This window comes from Schistocerca piceifrons, chromosome 10, assembly GCF_021461385.2.
Source record: "Schistocerca piceifrons isolate TAMUIC-IGC-003096 chromosome 10, iqSchPice1.1, whole genome shotgun sequence".
Lineage (NCBI taxonomy): Eukaryota > Metazoa > Arthropoda > Insecta > Orthoptera > Acrididae > Schistocerca > Schistocerca piceifrons.
In genome coordinates, this window is record NC_060147.1 from 135,839,272 (window position 1) to 135,860,852 (window position 21,581).

The window sequence follows — 21,581 nt, forward strand, 5'->3', positions numbered from 1 at the left end:
TGCGTAAGCTTAGGGACTGACGATCTCAGCATTTGGTCCCATAAGACCTACCCACAAATATCCAAAAAACATTTCATTTATATTTGACTGAAATTTAGTCAATCCAAGAGCGTTTGAAATGAATTTAAAAAAAAAAAAACCCTCTATCCCAGTATATTTCATTTCAGAAGTTGTTCCAGAGAATGCTCTACTTGTAACACTGACAGAACACATGGAAATTTTATTAAGTTTTTTTTCTAAAATAAGCTGATCACTTTTAAAGAACTCTCTATTACTCTTCTTCCGTTTGTCCAGTTGGAAGTGGTAGCTCCTGTGTATTTCTCACTGCTGTTTTTTCTGTGTTGTCAAAACAGTAACACACCCTGGATTTGTGTTGGTAGCACTACGATGACTTGTTTGTAATAGTAGTGATTGCACAAACATCCCTCATGAGCCCGTCTGTGTGTTAGTGAAAACTATATCAAAATACCTACAGTAGATCCTGAACACAGACAAGAACTGTGGTGGCAGACTTTAATTAATAACACTGGTCAACACTCATTTTCTTGCCAAGGATATTTGAGTGGCTTTAGGATGGGTTAGTGGTGCTGAGGACGAATATAGCAACCATTTATGCAGTTTGGCTCTAGTTTTTGAGATAATGCATGATTTATTCAAAAAATTAGAAAAAATTGCTAATCCTGAACTCGAGCGCTACAAACTACAACGAAAAAAGAAAATAATCTTTATAAATAGCTTCTATGAAAACCTGATAGGCATTTGTCCACGTATAAAACATAATTGAAAAGTTTCTCTATAAGTATATCATTTTCCGTCCATGACGAACCGCTTCCTGCACGCTTTCCTTTTATAGGTTTCTTCAGAACAGTCACGTTGCAGATTCCAGCAATAATCTGCCATCATATGCCTGTCCCATCTTCCTTTATATCTTTCCTCTACTCCTTTCATGTCTTGATGGAACCGCTCTCCTTGTTCCTCACTGAAATCACCTAGATTACGAGGAAATCGATCCAAGTGGCTGTGAAGGAAGTGCAATTTTATGCTGATGTTAGCTCCTACGTTTTGAAAGTTAGTGAGCATGTTTTTGACCAGTTCCTCGTAATTGGGAGCTTTATGATTGCCCAAAAAACATTTTACAACAGCGACAAAACTGTTCCAGGCCGATGCTTCAGTGACAGTCATGACACTTGTAAAATTGGTATCGTTGATGAGCCTGCGAATTTGAGGACCATCAAATATTCCTGCCTTAAGTTTTTCACTACTGAGTCCAGGGAACGTATTGCAGATGTATGTGAAGCAATTACCATTTCTGTCTAAAGCTTTGGTGAATTGCTTCATTAGTCCTAACTTAATATGTAATGGTGGAAGAACAATCTTGTCCCTACTAACCAAAGGTTCATTAATGATGTTTGCTTCATCAACAGCCATATGTTCCCTTGGAGGCCATGTTTTCTGCTTCCAATGTTCGTGCTTTGCCCTACTATCCCACATGCAGATAAAACATGGGTGCTTTGTGTATCCACTTTGTTGTCCAAGCAAGAAGTTCACCATTTTCAAATCAACCACTGGTGCTGCATATACTGAATTTTCTGCAGAACCATCTTGATGTTAGCATATGCTTCACAAAGTTTTGTTGAGTGGGCAATTGGAATAGATGCGTAACAAATGCCATTGTGTAGGAGAACACATTTTAAACTTCTAGTGGAACTGTCTATGAAGAGACGCCAGTCCTCTGGTCTATATTCCGGCAGCCCCAATTCAAGTAAAAGTCCAGGTATATTGCTGCAATACACTATAACCTCTTCTTGGTTGAAGTATGGAAGAAGGTTTTCTTCTCTCGTCCGGTAAGCTGTTATTTTAACACTTGGATGAAGACAGTTCTTTTCCTTAAGCCTGGATGCTAAGAGTTCTGATGCTTGCTTTGAAAGATTGAGTTCTCGTATCAAGTCACTGAGCTCCTTCTGGTCGAACTGCTGGGGTTGTGTCTCACGTCCTTCGTATTCCGAACCACTACTTGTACATTCCTCGCCGTGCACATCGTCATCTGATGATGTTAGCATGGGTAATGTTGTGAAGGTTGGTACAGGAACATCGTTGCTGTGCACCACCGGTCTTCTTGCTGACTCCAAATCGGGATATTCCCACTTTCGTTTTTTGGAATCTATTAAAACCTTTCACATTAACATTGCAAAAATAGCAATCATCTGTATGGTTCTTCTGCTCTCGCCATACCATAGGCACTCCGAAGTTTAAGCTTTTCCTTTTTCGTTTTGTCCACTGCCGTAAGCACTCCACACAGCATTTACAAACTTTATGGGGTGCCCACGCCTTGTCTTGATCTCCAAGTTTAATTCCGAAATATGCCAGATACGCTTCCTTCACAAAAGGAGTGATATTCTTCCTGTTCTTTTGAAGAACGTATTCACCACAAATGTAGCAGAACTCATCTGGATGGTTCACGCAAAGACGGCGTGAAGAACTCATGTTTTCCTAAAACAAAATTGCACAAATACTACATATTATGCAGAACTTTCTTGTATTTGCATGTCAATCACATCCAACAAACATCATTAATTGTTTTGTGTGAAATGAATACTCACCTCTTATTTGCTACGTCACGATGAAAAGGTTCTATCTCCTTGAAGCTGCACTGCACGTGTGTGTGACTTTCGACCATCGCCATTTTTCTTGTTTACACTGAACGCTACCTATTGGCTGTTGCGGGGATTACCTCGGCCAACAAATGAATGTCGAGTACCGCCGAATTCAAATCTGCACAACCCTCAATATCTTCAACACATGCACCGCACAACAGGACTGAACACACGCTGACAGTGTGATGTAATCCTCAACCACACAGATGCACTCCCTGAGCACAATTGTTTAATAAAGATAGTACAATATCACTAATTAAAAAACAGGTAGCAAATACATTACACCATATATGGACCCTGCAGTTGATATTATCCACATGAAACTCTCATTTCCACAAATAACCTATATCTCAAAAACCGGAGCCAATTTGGAAAAGTACAAATATACTCGGAATGAGTATCATAACAATATCCCATTTTCGTTCAAACTTCCCTGGCAACGAAAAAAAAAATTTATTTTGTAGAGCTGTGTAATATGTGTAGGTTGGTGTCCCATCATTTCCCATATGCAAACAAACAGAAATAATGTGAAGCAAGGTCAGGTGCCCTAGGTGCACCACAAGGGAGCTATGCTGATTTTGGCCAAAAATTTCTGCACTAAGATGGCTATATGAAAGCTACATTGCAACGGTGGGGGGAACCCAGCCAGTCATCTGTTACAAATTAGGTCTCCCTTGTGCATGCAATTCTACAATATTCTCGGACCCTGCAAATAGGAAAACTGATTAACAGTCTGACCTAGTGGAAGCAACTCTGCATGTTTTACCCACTCCCTCACATAAAAAGTTTCATAAAGCATTTTTAAAGATGATACAAGGATGTCCTCCAGGGGCTAGCTTTGCTGCAATTTGATTTACTAGTTATGACATAATGTTGAGACTCATTGCCAGAAATAATAATTCTGGATTGGTTTGGAGCTGCTTATTGCAAACACTTTCTTTTTGCTAGTCTGAGGTTGAGTATCAAATCTGGCAGTGACCCCCCCCCCCCCCCCCCCCCCCAATGTTAAAATCTGCTGAACTGAAATACAGGAAATCCACTTTCAATTTAGTACTCTGTTTGAGAAGCATGGCATATGAGACAGAGTTGGTTATTTGGAATTAAGCCTTAAAATTGAAATGGTAACTGGTAGGAAGATGAACTGCATATGAAGAGAGATTGTGACTGGGGTTGGAACATGAGAACAATATGTGAGAGAAAGAAAGTATTTGTTGCAGTGCTGAATGATTACACCAAAATGAAGAAAGCTGAGAGGAAGAGATGGTAACAGTATTCCAGAACAACAGTTGATAACAAGGGTGCCTGTGGAGAAGAGGAAATGGGAACAAAAACAGATGAAATTAAAGGGGAGGGATACAAGATATAAGGGTGAACAGAAAGTGATTGGCTGGTGTAGATCAGGTTTAGTGACATATCAGAATGAAAACCATATATATCAGCAAGGATGGAACATAAGGCTCTAACAGTCTGTTGAAGTTGAAGCCACAAGAGATTGAGCATCAGCTCAGATGTGGGAGGAACCATTGCAGCAAGCATTGCATTAAGTTACGTAGATAAACCATGAAAAATGTGAATCTGGGTTGCTAAATGGCACCACTATTCTCCCACATGCCTTAACCACTGTGGCATTTTGTTCAGTAAATATCAACAAGTCCTCTTCGCTATATGAATAGGTTATGATTTTATTTGGTGAATTTTGTATGCAACACAGCAAATCATGACTGACGGTCATCTTAGGGTACTCACAGGAATTTTTTTTTTATTGTCATTAGGCCTTTAGAGCAATAGACAATTTTTTTTATACGTATAACATAATTATTACATTAGCAAATAGAACTGTTTGGCCATGTCAGTTGTTAGCTTACAATCCTTTTAAATCAAGCAGGCATTGGCAACAATTCCATATGACATAGCACTTTGAAAAAGTGCAGAATAAAATGTTTTAATCTAAGCTTTGGGTACACATTTCATAAGACATCTTAGTAAGTAAATTACTCATGTATTTTAATTACCCAGAGTGTTAATAATGTGTTGTTCCCAGGACAATTTGTCATCTAGGTAACAGGGATCATTAAAAGGACTTTTGTCCTTTAGACTAAATACCACCTTTTGTGTTTTGTTCTTGTTCTGGACAAACCATTACGATGCTTATTTAGATCATTGTTGTAGTTTAGGAAGGTAATGTCTTCTGCAAATAGCACTATTTTGGGACTTATAAAGGAGTGTAGGTCATTGATCATTCAAAAACAAAAATGGTCCCTGCGAAAATATTTGAAATTTTTCAAAATGAGCAGATAACTGATGGTAAATGATGTATTCTATTAATTTGGCCATGACTGGGACTATTTACATTGGTCTGCAGGGTTGTCTTTGTCATCCTTTTTATACCCAGGAACCACACTATGCAATGAATCATTTGTGTTTACTGAGAACACCAAAGAAGCTATTACACTGGCTGGATCTCACTGTTCATGGTGAGTGGCAGGATGTAGACACAAATATGCAGATAACTTTGTCCCTTCCAATATGTCATCTTTGGGAAGTTCTGTCTCAGTGCATTAAACACACATTACTTTTTATTTATGACCGCATTACTCTTCGACTGAGACATGAATGTTGAAGTGGAAGTTTTGGTCAGCTGAACAGGTCTCGTATAATTTTCAGTGATGAGCTTTCTAATTTTGCTGTTACTTGCCATAATTGTCTGTTCATGGTTTTTATTTATTTATAAATAAAGCCAGACCAGGGAAAAATATGGAGATCTTAACAAGCAATACATTCTTAAATATGTGAATATTTTGACGTACATACAGCAGTATTGTACCTTGTTTCAGGTGCAGGTGATTGGGTTAGCAAAACTGGCAATTTTAAGTTGTTATACCAAAAAGAGGAAGAATAGAAAATAATTGCACAGTATTTGAGCAGCTTTAAGAAATCAAGTGGCATTATTATGTATATTCAGAACATTTGCTCAACATGGTGATGAAGAAATAATACACGCATTTCCTGGTATCTGGATAGAAATGAAAAGACCTTATCTCTGTCTGTGGATAGTATCAGTGAAAGAAAACAATTGTTCTGTCGAGATTTTACTGCCTTTAAATGTTACCTCAAATGTAAACATCACGGGTTGCTTATTAAGTATTTCATAAGAAAGATATTTTGGTACACCATTAAAGCATTTAATTACAGTATACAACAATAACTGACAAAGTACTTACATAACGTATTAAATGTTGTGTCCACTAAGATACTTAAGTTTTTCTGCTGCTTAGTAATAACTGTTTTTTTAGAATACTTGTGTGTTTTTGTACTGAAGTTTATGTCAACCATTATGAATTTTTAATAAAAAGGTAATGCATTTTAGCACATAACATTATCCACCTGAAGAATTAACATGTGTGATGAAATTAAAAGAAGACAATCTTCAGCATACAGGCAAGTGCACACACCGATCTATTACTCTGCCTCCATCATGCCTGCTGTATCAGTACGTAGCCTTCCCTTTCCTGGCACTCCTCTAACAAGGGGACCACCTCTACTCATCTTCACTGATTTCTTATATGTAGGGCTCTCCAAATGTTTAAGGGAGGGGGAGTATTGGCCAAATAGGAATAGTGCTCTGAGGGTTCCATACAAACATATATACACAGTTCAACCCTCCTGGGAATTGAGAATCTCAACGATTTGAGCTCATTCGTCTACATCTATATCATTACTCTATTGGTTTTGATGAGCGAGTACCTAAATCCCTGTGGCAGTATATGGACAGTAGCTCTGGTACCAGTAACTGATCTTCTGTTCCATTCCCTCCCCCTTCCCTCTTCATTAACAAATGATGCATGGGAAGAATGATACTGATGGCTAGATGTCAGTCCTGGGGTTTCCAAGTAATTCAAAAGTGTTTTGTGTAGCTCCGCATTTGCTATAGTAATTCTTGAGAAAATAATGTTTTCAGAATTTACTGAGCATCTCAGGTGCAGCTCAGCATCAGCTTTTCCAGCCTGTTATGGTCCTAGCAGTGCACCTCTGAATTTTTCGACACATGTTGCCCGGTCTACTCTGTAAAGGTTTTAAACAATCAAGCAACAACTGCTCACGTTAACATCCTGTATGCAATTTCTTGCAAAGATGGACTGCACACTCTAATCCAATTAAATCTTAAGTCATCAGTTCACCTTCCATAATATGGTTTTTAAGTGTGTGTCCAATTTCGTATGACTTCCCCCTAAGTAAATTACACTGGGCTCGACATGTTCACCATTAACCCCATAACTGGATAGTCTCTCCTCAAATCAGACTCATCTCAACTCACTGTGAACATAAACCACCCAATTCTTCTTCACTGCAAAGTGGTGGAGGAACACACACATTCTATGCAGCTAACAGAAATGTACTATCACTGAATCTGGATATTCAGATAAATTATAGCAAGGGTATTGAGATGTACTTTTAATTTACTGTAGAACTGGTGTATGTTAAATGGGAGCTTGTTGGATACGTCTGCACCAGAGTATGTAAGTCTCTTTGAAATGTAGATAAGAAGAAAAAAAAAAGGCTACACGAACTTATTTTAACCATCAATGGGTGCTTTTCTCGTATAACCTCTGTGTCGAGGAGATGTTAAAATGTAATTTTAAACCCTTTCCCTCCACAGGTGAAAATGATCTATTCTGATGCAGATTACCTCGTTGAATATACCAGCAAATTAGTGGGTGCTTTCACTCCTCAAAATTACTCACATTAGCTCCTGTGTGAGCAGTCTAGGCTGATTATCGAGGTTCGGTCCGAGATGACGCGCACTTTGTGAAAGAGGAAAAAAAAATCTCTGGACTACAACTTGTTAATCAGATTTGCTTTCATTAGCTGTTAACTAATACGAGATCAACAGGGCCAAAAATCTTGCCCACATAATGACACAGCTTCTTTATCACCTGTTACAGAAGTATCTCCTTCATTTGGACATCTACCATGAAAACAACTGTCATGGCATTAATGACATTTCTCTTGCACAGAGTCTTACCTTTATAACAGAGAGCAGAATAACACATTGACTGTTTTACAGGCACAACACTAACTTCAAACTTGGGGAACATAACGTGGGGGGTCCCACAAGAATTTATATTGGGTCTGCTCAGCACAGTTTGCTTCTAGTTGTACGACAGAGTTGTCCCTTCCATTTTATTGACAGTAATTTGACAATGGACCCAGCTGTCTCCACCAGGTGCTGCGAGTTCTGCTGTTACATGTACTTGCAGCCTGGATTGCAACCACACCAAACTATTGCTGTTCTCACACTGCTATTTATAGCTGATTGAGAGTGAAGCCTGATACCTACTGCTCCCATTGATAATCTTTTGTTTTTAAGAGTCTACACTGATATTCAGTGAGATGCACATTCTCTCTCTAGGTTTCCCAGTTCTAGTGGGTGTGACACCAAGCGAGATCTTAATAAATTGAGTGCTGGACCCCAAGTCTTATTTAAATTGAACATCTGTCTCTGTTTTTTCTGACATCTTTACTTCAAAAGATGTCCTTAATTATACATGCTGCCCTAGAAACTCGGCATTTGAACCGTTATATGTGCCTCATCGTACTGAATTTCCTGGTAACATTCGAGACAATTTGTCAGTTGTTTTAACTGGGTGTTTACTAATAGTCTGTCTCCCACATTTCTGTCTGTAGTACTCCCCAAATCAGCTAACAGGAAGCTGGCACTACCTCTGGTTCACCCGCTGTGCAGTTTAGTGGTGTCTGTTTTGTGTGTGAGAAGTGGTCGCCATCACACAGTGGTGGTCACCAGGACATATTCCATCTCTTTCATATCAGTGTAGTTTCGAAGGAAAAAGAATTTGAGACTTCTATACAGTTCTCAAGCTTTCTCGAATATTTAAACTTTTTTTTTCTAATGTTCTAGAGCATTCTCGAAGATGCCACATGGCATGTGTCTGCTTGATCTGGATTCTTACAAAATTGTCTTAGACGATGAGTTCTGCACTGTAGTAAAGACAGAGGAACAACTCACAGAAAGCATATTTGCTTATATACAGAAAATATGTAAACAAAAAATGGTGGTGTGAGAGAACAATTTTAGCAACAAAAATGATTAATTCAACAAGCAAGTCACAGAATACAGAATGTGAGGACAGGGTAAGAAAACATATTTACATCCATTGATACAATAGTGAACCAAGATGAAAGCATAAATGCCCCAACAGAATTCCCAAATTTTCTCAATGTTCCCTTAAGCTCTATTGTCATCAAAGAAAAAGGCAAATCAGTACTCAAATAACTTACCATTCAGTTTTAAAAGGCTCCAAATTTGCAATGAGATTAGTATGCACCACGATTATCAAAAAAGCATGTGAATTTAAAACAACTGTGGTTCTCTCACAGACAGCTATACGTAGCATGTTTAAATGTCTGACAAGCACAAAACTTATTCATCCCTGAACCTGAAAGCAAAATACTAAATGTTGTTTATAACAATATACTTTGTATAACTCAAACAATGGAAATACAACCTCCTGATGCTGTGTCTAGCAGCCCAGTTCCACGCCCCTTGGAACTCCAGCAGGCACATCTTCCAACCCCCCCCCCCCCCCAAAAAAAAAAAAAAAAAAAAAAAAAAAAAAAAAAAAAAAAAAAAAAAAAGCGGTTTTTTTTTTTTTTTTTAACACCCAGCAAAGATTGCTGCTCATCTGGTGACATCACATCCACTAACTGTAAAAATTTGCAAGTTGGATTAAATATATATATATATATATATATATATATATATATATATATATTACTAAATACATTTTTATTTGTATATAATGACAAGGCTGCTTGGTTTTTTCATACAAAAATCCTATAAAAACCAAGGAGAGTTCAAATGAATGGGTATGAAACGTTGAAGTGATGTCACTATGTTATTCCAATGCAGCATAAACAAACTTCAAGTCAGAGAAAGCAGGACAACACACAATGGAAGCACGCATCACCACCTTTCACTGAAACATTCAAAGCTGTGCCCTTAGCAGGTGAGGTGATGCTCACTGTCTTTTTCGAGTTCCGATACTCGTCGAATTTCTCGAGTACAGAGAAACTTAACAGTGCCAAGTACTGTGAGTCACACTGTAGCCTGCACAAGTCCACCGAGAGCAGACAGCCAGAGTCGCACACAGACGGAGCGATTCTCTTCCACGGTAACGCGTGTCCACGTCTCCGAGGTCGTACGAAGTTCGAGTGGGAGCAGGTTGGGCATCTGTCCTAAAGCCCAGACATGTCGCCCTGAGACCTCCACGTGTTTGGGGCGCTGTAAAAACATCTCAAACAGAAGGATACAGGAGTCAGTCCTCCACTGTGACAGCCACACGAATACTGGGAACAGGGAATCCTTCGGCCCCTGAAACAGTGGGATAGTTGTGCTCAGGCCTCTGGTGGGTGATTACTTGTGGGTAAAAAGTTCAACTGTACTCAGAGGATTGTTTAGTGTCTTTTCTTTTGAACAGCCCTCGTACAAATAAACCCCTCTTTCCTCGGCTATACGAAGATTGTGAGACACCTTGAATATATATATATATATATATATATATATATATTTCTTACAACTGGCAATTGCTGACATTGCGTTATCATATGGATGATCTAATTATATTTGGAAAGAAAACAAATGTAATTATGAAAATGTTTGCTTTGTATAAATATTGTATTACACACATACTGACCGTATTACAACATTATCTCTGTGCTAATGAAGACACTCTTTACTGTGGCCAACTCTCCTATTGCTTCTGCAGTAAAGTCTGTCAGTTCTTTAACCTTCCAGCAGGCACACCTAAAATTGTCACACGAGCAGGCGCGCATTGTAAAATTTATGACACAGACATTTTTTAAGTAAATGCAAGCCTGTGCTCAATAAGCTGTTAAAGATATTGGATAAAGATCAATGAATATATACAGTTAACTTTATATTACACTTACCTTTGCATACTGGCTCCCACAGTAAAGCTTGCATCTGTGACGACACTACCTTGCTTTCAATTCCAGAAAAATAATTGAGTAAGCTAAACAAGAAACAGGAGCCATTTTAAGATTGTCGAGTAAACATTAACAATTGAATACACTGCAATGGTGGTGTAATACCTCAAGGTTAAGCCATAAAAACGACTGCTGATGTAAAAAGTACAACTGCACATCTGCTGGAGGGTTAATCCAGGCACATCTGACTTGGAAAACAACTGCAATTTGCCTCCAATATAACGCAGGAGCAGCACTGTCTTAAAAAAATTTCTCCTTTATCCCATCTCCCTACTTTCCATGAAGGAGCCAGTTCCGTTTGGGGAAAGTGACATCATTATTAATTCAAAGTTTGTCACAGCATTTCCACACTTGATGTTTTTATTTGTAATAGTGGTGCCTGCTGACACAGAGTTACAGTATAGTGAGACTGTGCAGATAACCAAAAAACATTGCTTACTGTACTCCCAAAGCAAGCTGCATATCATATTTGAAAGTCCACTTCTTAGCTTGCCTCAATCAACTGTTTCATAATTATGAATCTTTGATTCCTAGAGAAAGAATCACTTAAATAGATAGGCAGCAAATCAACTGTGGACATAGTACACTAGCAGAGTCCACATATCTACTTCAAGATTAAATGGGAAACAACTAAAAAATATTCTAGGTATGTCTAATGGTGAGATTTGGGTCTTCATCATATTCCAGCATGAAAATGTGAGCCATGTGCATAATGGTGTTTTCAAAGCAGGATACTTCACAGGCTTCATTTTTTTCCCCCAAAAACTGCGCACTGGTAGCCCTCACCAGGATAACCAGGAGCTTGCTGTAAATTTTTTTAAATTTTTTTTTAAAGAAATGCCTCCACACTATTTTTTATGCATGTATTTCTCAAATAAAGTGTAACAGTTACAGTTGATTTACACAAGCCTGCATTTCAAACTGAAATGTATTACATCTTTTGAAATACTGTGTAAAGCAAATAAAAACAAGATTTTTATGAAATACACATATATGTATTATTGCATATCCATATGTCTTAAAAGCAGAACATGATTTTTGCAAACACCAGTGTCACAATACAAATATCCAATATTCTATTTACAAAGTCACAAAAGAAGTATAACGTATATACAACAACATTACAAAACTGGCAATGCCAAATAAAAAAGGACAAGCCAATAATTTTCTTACACATATACACAGATATTAAAAAGTATAATATAATAGGTCTACACAAGTAGCAAAGGTCACTTTTCAGTCAGTATTTTAAATTATTAAAAGGATGAGGAGAGGTGAAAGAGTACCTAATAAATATATCCACTTCATAAATTACACTACGTGCTTCTTAGGATATGAAAGTTGCGCATCTGGGAACAGGGGACACATTTCCACCATTCGTACTTCGTTAGCTTTCAGCTCAAATCTCTCTTTTGCAAAAAGAACTAAGGAGAAAAGAAACAAGAACTTCTCCACACAATTCTGTCCTATCTCCATAACATTTAGTGATCGCACACTAAATGTTATCCATTACTGAGACTCTTTACAGGTAGAAAATAAAGATGCTAAAATTGCATCGTGTTAATTCCTGTCATTTATGATGTAGTCTTTGGTATTTCTTACATAAATGTTACATAAACTCTCACAGTAGAGCAGCTGCAGACTAAAGATTAAACAACAAACAGCCAAGAAACAAAACAGGAGTGTGCCATATAAAATACTAATAAAGTAATTAACCCAGACAATACACACACACATTTTCTGAGGGTTACACAGAGTGGCTATTCTACAATTACTTAATTCTGAAGGGAGAGTATATAAATATAGACATGTTCCACAAAGTGGCAGATCGACCGTTGCACTGGATCAAAATACAAAAAGTGTAATGATATTTAACAGCAACACAATTCTACTGTTGTCACATTCCTATGCCCCTTGTAATCTTCCATTTAGCACCCAGAATGATACAACAGAAATACCGTTCCTCTCTCCCAAGATTAGCATGTAGCTCACTGCCCATGTATGATACTGCTGCAAAGATTAATTATTAATAATCATTTCTTTCTTATATGCACAGCCCTAAAAGAATCCGAAACTCCAGCCACATAGGTGGATATGCCACTTGGTAGTAACAACTACATGGCTGCTAATAATGTGAAATAGATATTATGTACTGCAGAATATATATCACTTCAAGTCACATCTTATGACATTTTACATGCCAGGAAAGGGTTGTAGGCAATGTATAATGTTTATCGAACTGGCTCGCAGTAAATTTCTGGGAATAAGCTATCAAAAAATGAATATTTAGAGAGGAAAAAGAAAGAGTGAACAAGGTAATCTTTTAAGAAACAAAGCTTACATTTCTTGTCTGGACACGACCTGAAATTGTCGCATAACATTACAAAATACCAGTTGTGAGTTGGCATTTTTTTTTGTTTTTGGAAATAACTTTGGTTTGCACGATGGAGAGCAGACTTTGCTAACATTAATGAAATAGCAGTTCTGGGGAATAAATATGTTCAAGTTTTTAACACACAGCAATGTCCTACTATAAACCCGATGAAACGTGTGAATACCACCATTTAATTATGAACAATATCTTCCTCACTACAATGCTGCACGAGAAATTATTCCTTTGCAGTTCCTAAACAATACAAAACTCGATACTGTTATGGACAACAGAAAAAAAAATAATTTTGAATCTCCTGTTTACTTCATACTTTTCGATAATATCAGCTACACTGCAAGAGAGAGAGAGAGAGAGAAAAAAAAAGTAACAACAGCACACAGGGAGATGGAAAAGCTTCTTTCAATTCTCTCATGCACCAATTTGCTTTACAAAAGCATGTAATTTCAATAACAGCAAGTGTACTTGCAGCTTATCTGTAATTATCTGTTGCACTTATAAAATAATTTTCAAAGATATGGTCAAAAGTAAAAACCTGTTTTTTATCCAACTTGTGGGAAACAATTTACCTATAACTGAGTATTTCATGGAAAAGAAAAAAAGCTGTGCCATTATGAATATTCTGTACTAAACAAAACCCAATAGAGGACATTTAGGGTTCCACATCTCACATTTACTTTCATTTGCACAGCAAGGGAGACGCACCCCTACAACCACGGGCGATTTTCCATTTTATCACACAAAACTGTAGACCAATTTTATCCGATAATTAGAATAGTTATAGTTATAGTTATTTTATTAAAGGAATTAACGAGAAAACTAAAAACTGAATTTAGAATTGATTTTTGACATTCAGCACACACAATTGGTATAATACTATGCAACAAGATACCAGAGGAAAAAAAATTGCTGTATATCCTATGTTTAAAATTAAAGACAAGATATTTCTAATAAAGCACTGTTTATAATAACACACGGAAAGTTCTGGTTGAGAATAACGAATTATTTAGGAATAGAAACAAGAATAGAGAGACGACACAGCACTTCTGCCTTTCGGTGAGTCATCTCTTTATTCCTAAGTAATTCATTAAAGCACTGTTTCTATTCTGTAAAAGAATTTCTGATCACGTAATTAAAAAAGTTAATTAAAAATTAAATTGTAAGAGTACCTTAGTTGCCTACTGTCTGCTAATACTATGTATTATTGCAACTTTCATTTGACGTGTCCAATATCAATTGTGCTTTATGATAAAATTAAATAAATAAATTCAATGCACGAAACATAAAAATCACGCTCAACTTTATAAAACTTACTGATAACGTCTCTGAGTGTAGTGCACCCTGAAGCAAGGTTACCTACACAAGCTCGCTAAAATGGCTACAAAATTGCCTGCGCGAGAAGTTGTACGTGTAAGTTTATGGATGAGAGCTGAGAATGTGTAAAATGTGAATTCCGATGTTCCAGCACCACATAAAAAGATTTGGCGGGAAAATAGTGACATCTGACATACAAACAGCCCACAAACTATATCCAACAGAATAACGGCATGCCCTGTGGAATTGCACACGTGAGCATCGCCCGCAGCTGAGGGTTAAGGTCTCTGCAGATTATTTAGGAAAATTCCATAATGGGGTATAAAGGAACCACTGAAATAAGGGTAAAGGAATAAACCTGCATAAAAATAACAAAGAACCACTAAAAGTCATGGCTGAAACTCCTTTCTGCTTTAATAGCAGCAGAGACAAGAGCTACCGATTCCATTTTTGGGCAAAATATTTTGACAATTGAAGATTACTAGCTCAGCTGTCTATTGTGCACAAATTTGGCATAAACAACTCTATTGGACACCCAAAAATGTACTGCACAGAACATGGCTGTGTCCAATCTGATGCCTCCTTTTTCATGCAAATTTTTGCCCACTTACAGCTTCAAAACTGAAAGGCCTTCTGCATCAAGTGAAATAGCGTGCTCAGTCTGTACAATTAAGATAGAATAACGCTCACATCAAGCCGACAGAGCAATCAACATATGCAAAGCGATCACTGTAAATGCGGCAGCCGTGCTGGAATCTCCGTTATAATGATACTTCCTTCTATTTGTAATCCAATCTGATACTTCACACTTATGTTACGATACTACACGAATCTGTTCTACAACCTACCATCAAAAGAAAAAAATCAGAACAACTATGTGCTAACATAATTTAAGAATGACTGGCTTAACAGCACAGTATGCAAGCTTTCTGCATGGATGTTTGATGTCATATGCTGACTTTTTCCTACTCTTCCAGCAAGTCACATCCTAACCTAATGGTACTTCGCTTCCGGTAACAAATATTGTGTTCTACAGGAAGTGCAGCAAAGGTATTAGTGTAATAATGTGCAGTTGTGCTCTCGGGTAGGAGGGGTGGAATGGTCCAGAATAAGGGTCCCTGAGGTATTGCCGAGAATACCTGGCCCACTCTGGTAGGCCCGGCACTCGGCTGCTCTCCACTGTGTCGGGATGCGAACCCTACACACTGACCTCCCCCTGACCACGCACCGCAGAAACGACCGACACCAGTGTAACTTACAGGCAACAAAAACAGTTACTTTTCTTGTATAAAATATTAATTCTCTTCTAATCCTGTTATGTCAACAGCAAGGAGACAAACACCAACACCATAGAGATTATAACAAAAATGCAGTTTATGAAATAATCACAGCCCACGAGCAACATAATTTTCAGAATAGGAGACACACCCATATGGAACAAGAAATAAACCCCCTTTTTTTAAGGGGAGGAGGGATATTGCTTTGAAAGCCAACATAATGTTTTCAATCAATTTTCAGTCCACCTGCAAAACCAATTATTAACAAAATTTAACTGCACATTACAAATTTTGACTTCTCTAAGCAGCTTATCTGCTCAATATCTGTCACCAGCTCATGCAAGTTTACCACCAGCTCCTAATTTACATGCAAGAATACTCTACTTTGTCCACTAGGTGTAAAAAGACTACAATCAATTTCCTAGGACTTCAATTTGTTAGTACAACTGGCCACCACTATAAAACAGTATTTATGGTTCATCAATGAACAAACATCTCTAAACTTTTCTTGTTAATGTCTAATTTATAAAGTTATTTTTCAAAGACTATCTCATTTTCACTGACAGAACATTGTAAAAATATTGTATTTTCATGTTATTACTAAAAAAAAGTAACACAGTAAGAGAAGTTCAAAGATTACACAAAATAAGACTGTTCTGCAGTGCTTATCTGCTTGACTTCCCACCACCAAAGTTTTGTAAATCTGGATCAAGATGGTGGAAATGAATGCTCATACTTATCATAGATGGACAATGAAGTTTCTTTCCAGGTACCATTCAACACATATGAATAACCCTTTCTTTAAAATCATTTCCAGTTTTTATTTTCAAATTAGCTGCCAGAGTATAAAATCTTCAACAACGAGCAGCTGAAGTAATCGCAGCAGAAAAGAAAACAGCATTCTGACAGAAAGCTGTCAAGCGTCGCCATGCCGCAGTAGCTGACGAAGACATCGTTACTGAATAGCAAGCAGAAGTGTTAGACACATGCCATGCACCCAGCTTCAGGGGAGGAAGAGATTAGAAACAGAAGGCAGAGTTAAGCAACATTCCGATCAGTCGAGAGCAGCGCGGAGTATAAGGGCCGTAGGTAGGGATAATGACCTTACGTCACTCAAAGCTACAACCACCAGCAAGGAACATAAACGCGTTCTGTTGTAAAATCCAGACTGCCGAGGGCAACCAATGATTCACCACTCCGAACAGAAATATCCGACAGAGCGTATATATTGACAAACACTTTTAAGTTCAGTCCTCAAAATTTCATATAGATAACTGCAATTTTTACTTTGTGTCTCGTCAAATGAGACAAGATGCTCGTAAGGTAATTAATTCACAACGGATTTTGCTGTGAAAAAACTGTGGCGAGGCTAAGAATCAAACCCTGACCCCTAGTCTTTTAAGGACACTGTTCTTGCAGAGCAACACTACTCGCAATCCTCTTTCACATCTTCAGCTCTAATCACTGCTCGACATTCGGCAGTAAGAATACTGACGGCAAAATACCAGGGTCTGGCTTGAAATCCCAGTTTGATACAAAAGTTTCGAGATCCTCGCATTTTCTAATCGTTACTGAATCCTTGCTGGTAGGAATACTGTACTGCGGACAGTGTATCCGCTTCAAGTGTGAAGGCTTGCTTGCGAATTTTGGGGACAACACACACGAACGTGCAGGAACTAAAGGGGGGAAGAGAGAGGTCGAGGTGCAATTGCAGGTATCAAGCTAGGTTGCTACCAAAAGTAGTGTTAAGCAACTGTTAGCATTCAGAACACTTCTCTTTTTAAAGAGATTCATATTCGGACATGTTTTAACAAGCTGTAAGTCGCATAAACAATGCCATTTGGATGGAAGTTATTGAAGCAAACCAAAATTAATGTTCTACCACACTTCAAGAACTTTAACAAATTACTTCTTTCGACACTTCAACTGACAGCAGTACTCTTAACAAAGCTCACGGTCTGCTTTTGATATAACCACTGAGAAGCATCACGGTCTACAGAGCAACTTATCGTGAGATTTTTATGTCGGGAGACGTACGGTGCACTGTAATGTATAACTCGTCTGACGGGAGCACTGGAGACTCTGGTAATGCTGTCAGTTCACCTCACAGCTTCAAACTACTTACAGACATTTTAAACTCTCAACTAACTTTTTTTTGTTACTTGTAATTATTAGAAATATTATTTCATGCAAAACATGGCACAATGCCACCTCTGAACTCAGAGAATTAGAAGCATTGGCAAGGAAGATAAATGCCATTACTAAACTTGTGGTATCACACAGATGTTAATTCTGTACAAAGAATTTATAAGCTGCGTAATGCTGTAAGCAAACATATTAGCCCCAAAAAGTAAGTCTTAAGTCTTACTGCCAGCTGTTATTTTTATGTATGTTTACAATTAATATTACTATAAATAACATCATTTTTAGCTACAGAACTGGAGCAGCTTATATATTTCATTCCCAAAGGCTGCTTACCTACAATACACATTTGTCTTATGTACATTTTTAGTATACTGTTCTAATGTTCTTATTGTGCCCAAAATGTCAGTAATTATGGACATATAATAACGAATAATACTATGTGTTGTTGTCTGCTTTAATACGGAGTATATGAGAAAATGTCATGGTGCGAAAGTGGAATCTTTAGCTGCTGGAAACTATTTGGACCACAAAGTATGTACTGGAGGAAAATGTTACAAATTAAGCTTCTGAGTAAATTTCAAAACAATAAATTCCTTTCACACCATGACACTTTCAGACAGTGACAAATTATCACCGCATTATTCGATCTGGTTGTCTGCATTTTGTCTCTTGTAGTTTTGCCAAATACTGTTCTTCTTCCGTCCAATCACATTTCGTTTTTATATTCTGACGCCGCTTAAATACGTGTCCACGTAACTGTTTATGAGGCCAGGCCATGAATTTCAACAAAACACAATTTCCAAATCTTTAGTTCTAGGTATCTTCCCATTTCCATAGTGCCCGAGGTAAATATCAATACAATTCCTACAAAACACACACTCTCATTTTCCACTGCATCCGACTACACAGGAAACACACACAAACTATCACAATGCATTTTTGTAGTCCTGTCCCAACCAACCAGATACAAATTGGGAGGCATGACTGATCATTCTTGCAAGCGTCTTACAATGAAATGAGAAAACCACTACTGTGGGGCCATTACTTTAATTCTAACAACCAAAATTTCACCGCAGTGTGAGAGAGTAATTGGAGGAACATCTGCCAAATATACAATTTTTAGGTACAATCCTCTGCAAAATTTGAAATTGGTCACATTAAATGATACAGTCTATCTGATGCTAATCATGAAACATTTCCTGCATGACAAGACCTAGTATTTTTGCTGTGGGTTAGGATAGCAGTCTACTGCAGCCACCACTAGCATACATCCACGTTTACCCCACAACCCCTCTCTGACACACACACACACACACACACACACACACACACACAAGCACACACACAAGGAACAGATGTCCTAAATAAAAATGTGGTTACCACATAGGAAAATACCTAGCAGGGATTGATCAAATTATCACATGTGTCAGGTAAGGTGAGGACAAGAAAGGTATATCCGTGAGGAAGTTCCTGTTTACTTCTGTCTGCAGTAATACTGGATCAGCTGAGTCCATTCGATACTGAAACGCGCCTCTAATAGTCGACACATCCCTACGCTCGACCCCAATTCTTATAGTAAACACTTCCAACTCCTATAAGTGGCAAAAGAGTAACGAAAAATGCAATCTAATACTGCAGTTGATAATAACAAAAAAATGGCAGAATGTGAGATATGCAACTTGAATGGACCACTAACATCGAAGTATATTCACTTTCAAACTCACTTAGTACAACCCAAAATAAATTTATAAACAGTCGTCACATAAGAACAAGCTTTTTCTGTGACGTATTTAAGAAAGTCTTTACAACACGCCACAAAAAAAGCTCTCTTCCACATGACGAGATATAAATTATTTTTGAACTGTGCAGAATACTTATTTCTCCCCCGAAATACTACACGAGACAGAAATGTACCTAGGTGCCGAACTGCCCGAAGAAGCAAACAGGTACAGAGACAGGTGGGGTGTCCTAGCGTGGGAAGCAGAGGGCGCCGGACCGCTAGACAACGGCTGAGCGCGGAACGAGTCCCTTCTGGTCTCCGCGGCAGCAGAGCAGCCAGCTGTCGTCGACATCCAGCACGACGCGCAGACGCTCGCCCTCGTTGAAGGCGAGGTGGCCCGCGTCAGACGGCAGCCGGTGGCACAGTGTCCGGACGAACCTGTCGGCGTGCAGTTATTCCTCTTAGTCTGTGTTACAAGTGTCGAGTTATACGCTAAAAGAAAAATGAAGGTCATATTACAGTAACAGAACAGGCAAGTGGACAGAGTGATTTCGATAACAGTTCTGCAATGTAACATTTGACCTTCGTCTCCCTCACACGTAAGTTGCCTTTCTAAGGATTCTAGCAAAATGAGGTGCTGATAACCATAAAGACCTAAATCACATTGTCGGCAATTCTGAGACAGCAGCATGTATGTGTGCTCCTGACATCTGCTGATCTTGCAGTGAAACAGTTTTATCTGTACTGTACGTCTACACTTATATATGAACATTCACACAAAGGTCTCTCATCAAATTCTCTCTCTCTCTCTGTCTGTGTGTGTGTGTGTGTGTGTGTGTGTGTGTGTGTGTGTGTGTGTGTGGGGGCGCGCGCGAGTGGAGGGGTGGCAGGTGGCACGTACATCAGTTATAATGGATTCCTTTTTTGTATTTTGTGTGTGTGTGTGTGTGTGTGTGTGTAGTTACATAAAGGCAGGCTACATCATGGAATGTAAAAAGTATCCTGGTAGGAAACCCCGACAACCAGCACTATTTGAGATATGTACAAGAAGTCGAGATCCTTAGGGTCTGTGCAGAGTAAAAGGTGACTGAAAGTAAGGACCCCTGAAACTATAGGCAGAATTTGCACGGGCATTGTGAGAAGTCTCCGCAAATCGGTAAGGAAGCTATCACGGCAGATTGGTAAGTTTCGTACATCGCGTCATTGTCTACTGAAAGGTACGAAGGGACTGATGACCCTGTAGTTTGGTTCCTTTGCTCTCCAAACCAATCAACCAAAGATATGAAATTAGAAGCCTACTGTGATAATGTGATGATATCTAGAGATCTTTGACTCTTTCTGTGCACAATTAACAGATGCTGTAAGCAGTATGCAGTATTTCAACAAGATGGAGCAACTGTTCACACACCCAACCAAAGTAAGGCCCTGTCTCCAACATGTTCTATGAAGACAGACTTGTCAGGGGGCTCCACACTTAACTTTGTGACATTTTTATTTATGGGTTACATTAAAAGCTAGTGTATGTTGACAGTCCTCACACAATAGACGATCTTTAACAGAACATTACTAGAGAAATTAACATCACACCTGCAGAATTACAGAGTGATGCTGGTAACGCCACCACACGAAGGCGTGTCCTCAGCCAGCATCTCTTATAAACAGGCACCTACATGTTTTTATAATAGCACACACGGAATGAAAAGCAGTTCATTATTACTTTGTTATTCTTTGTATACTAGAATTAAATTTTCACTCTGCACCTGAATGTGTGCCGATATGAAACTTCCTGGCAGATTAAAACTGTGTGCAGCACCAAGACTCGAACTCGGGACCTTTGCCTTTTGCTGGCAAGTGCTCTACCACTCCACTGCAGTGTGAAAATTTCATTCTGGAAACATCCCCCAGACTGTGGCTGAGCCATGTTGCCTCAATATCCTTTCTTCCAGGAGAGCTAGTTCTGCAGGAGAGCTTCTGTTGAGTTTGGAAGGTAGGAGACGAGGTACTAGTGGAATTAAAGCTGTGAGGACGGGTCACGAGTCGTGCTTGGGTAGCTCAGA

At 38.5% G+C, this 21,581-nt stretch overlaps 2 protein-coding genes across 4 annotated transcripts in view; one reads left to right on the forward strand and one right to left on the reverse strand.

The window, feature by feature from the left end:
- The window catches only part of LOC124718831 (guanine deaminase), a 142,181-nt gene extending 136,148 nt beyond the window's left edge, over positions 1-6,033 (forward strand). For all 3 annotated transcript variants that reach the window (XM_047244453.1, XM_047244452.1, XM_047244454.1), the window contains exon 10: positions 5,489-6,033. The gene's annotated coding sequence lies outside the window, so the exon portion shown is untranslated. The remainder of the gene's footprint in view (positions 1-5,488) is intronic.
- A 5,513-nt stretch (positions 6,034-11,546) lies between these two features.
- LOC124718772 overlaps positions 11,547-21,581 on the reverse strand; it is a 243,763-nt gene continuing 233,728 nt past the window's right edge. Inside the window, 1 exon segment of the mRNA XM_047244384.1 lies at positions 11,547-19,962. Within this exon segment, the coding sequence (XP_047100340.1) occupies positions 19,803-19,962 (160 nt within the window). The 3' untranslated portion in view covers positions 11,547-19,802.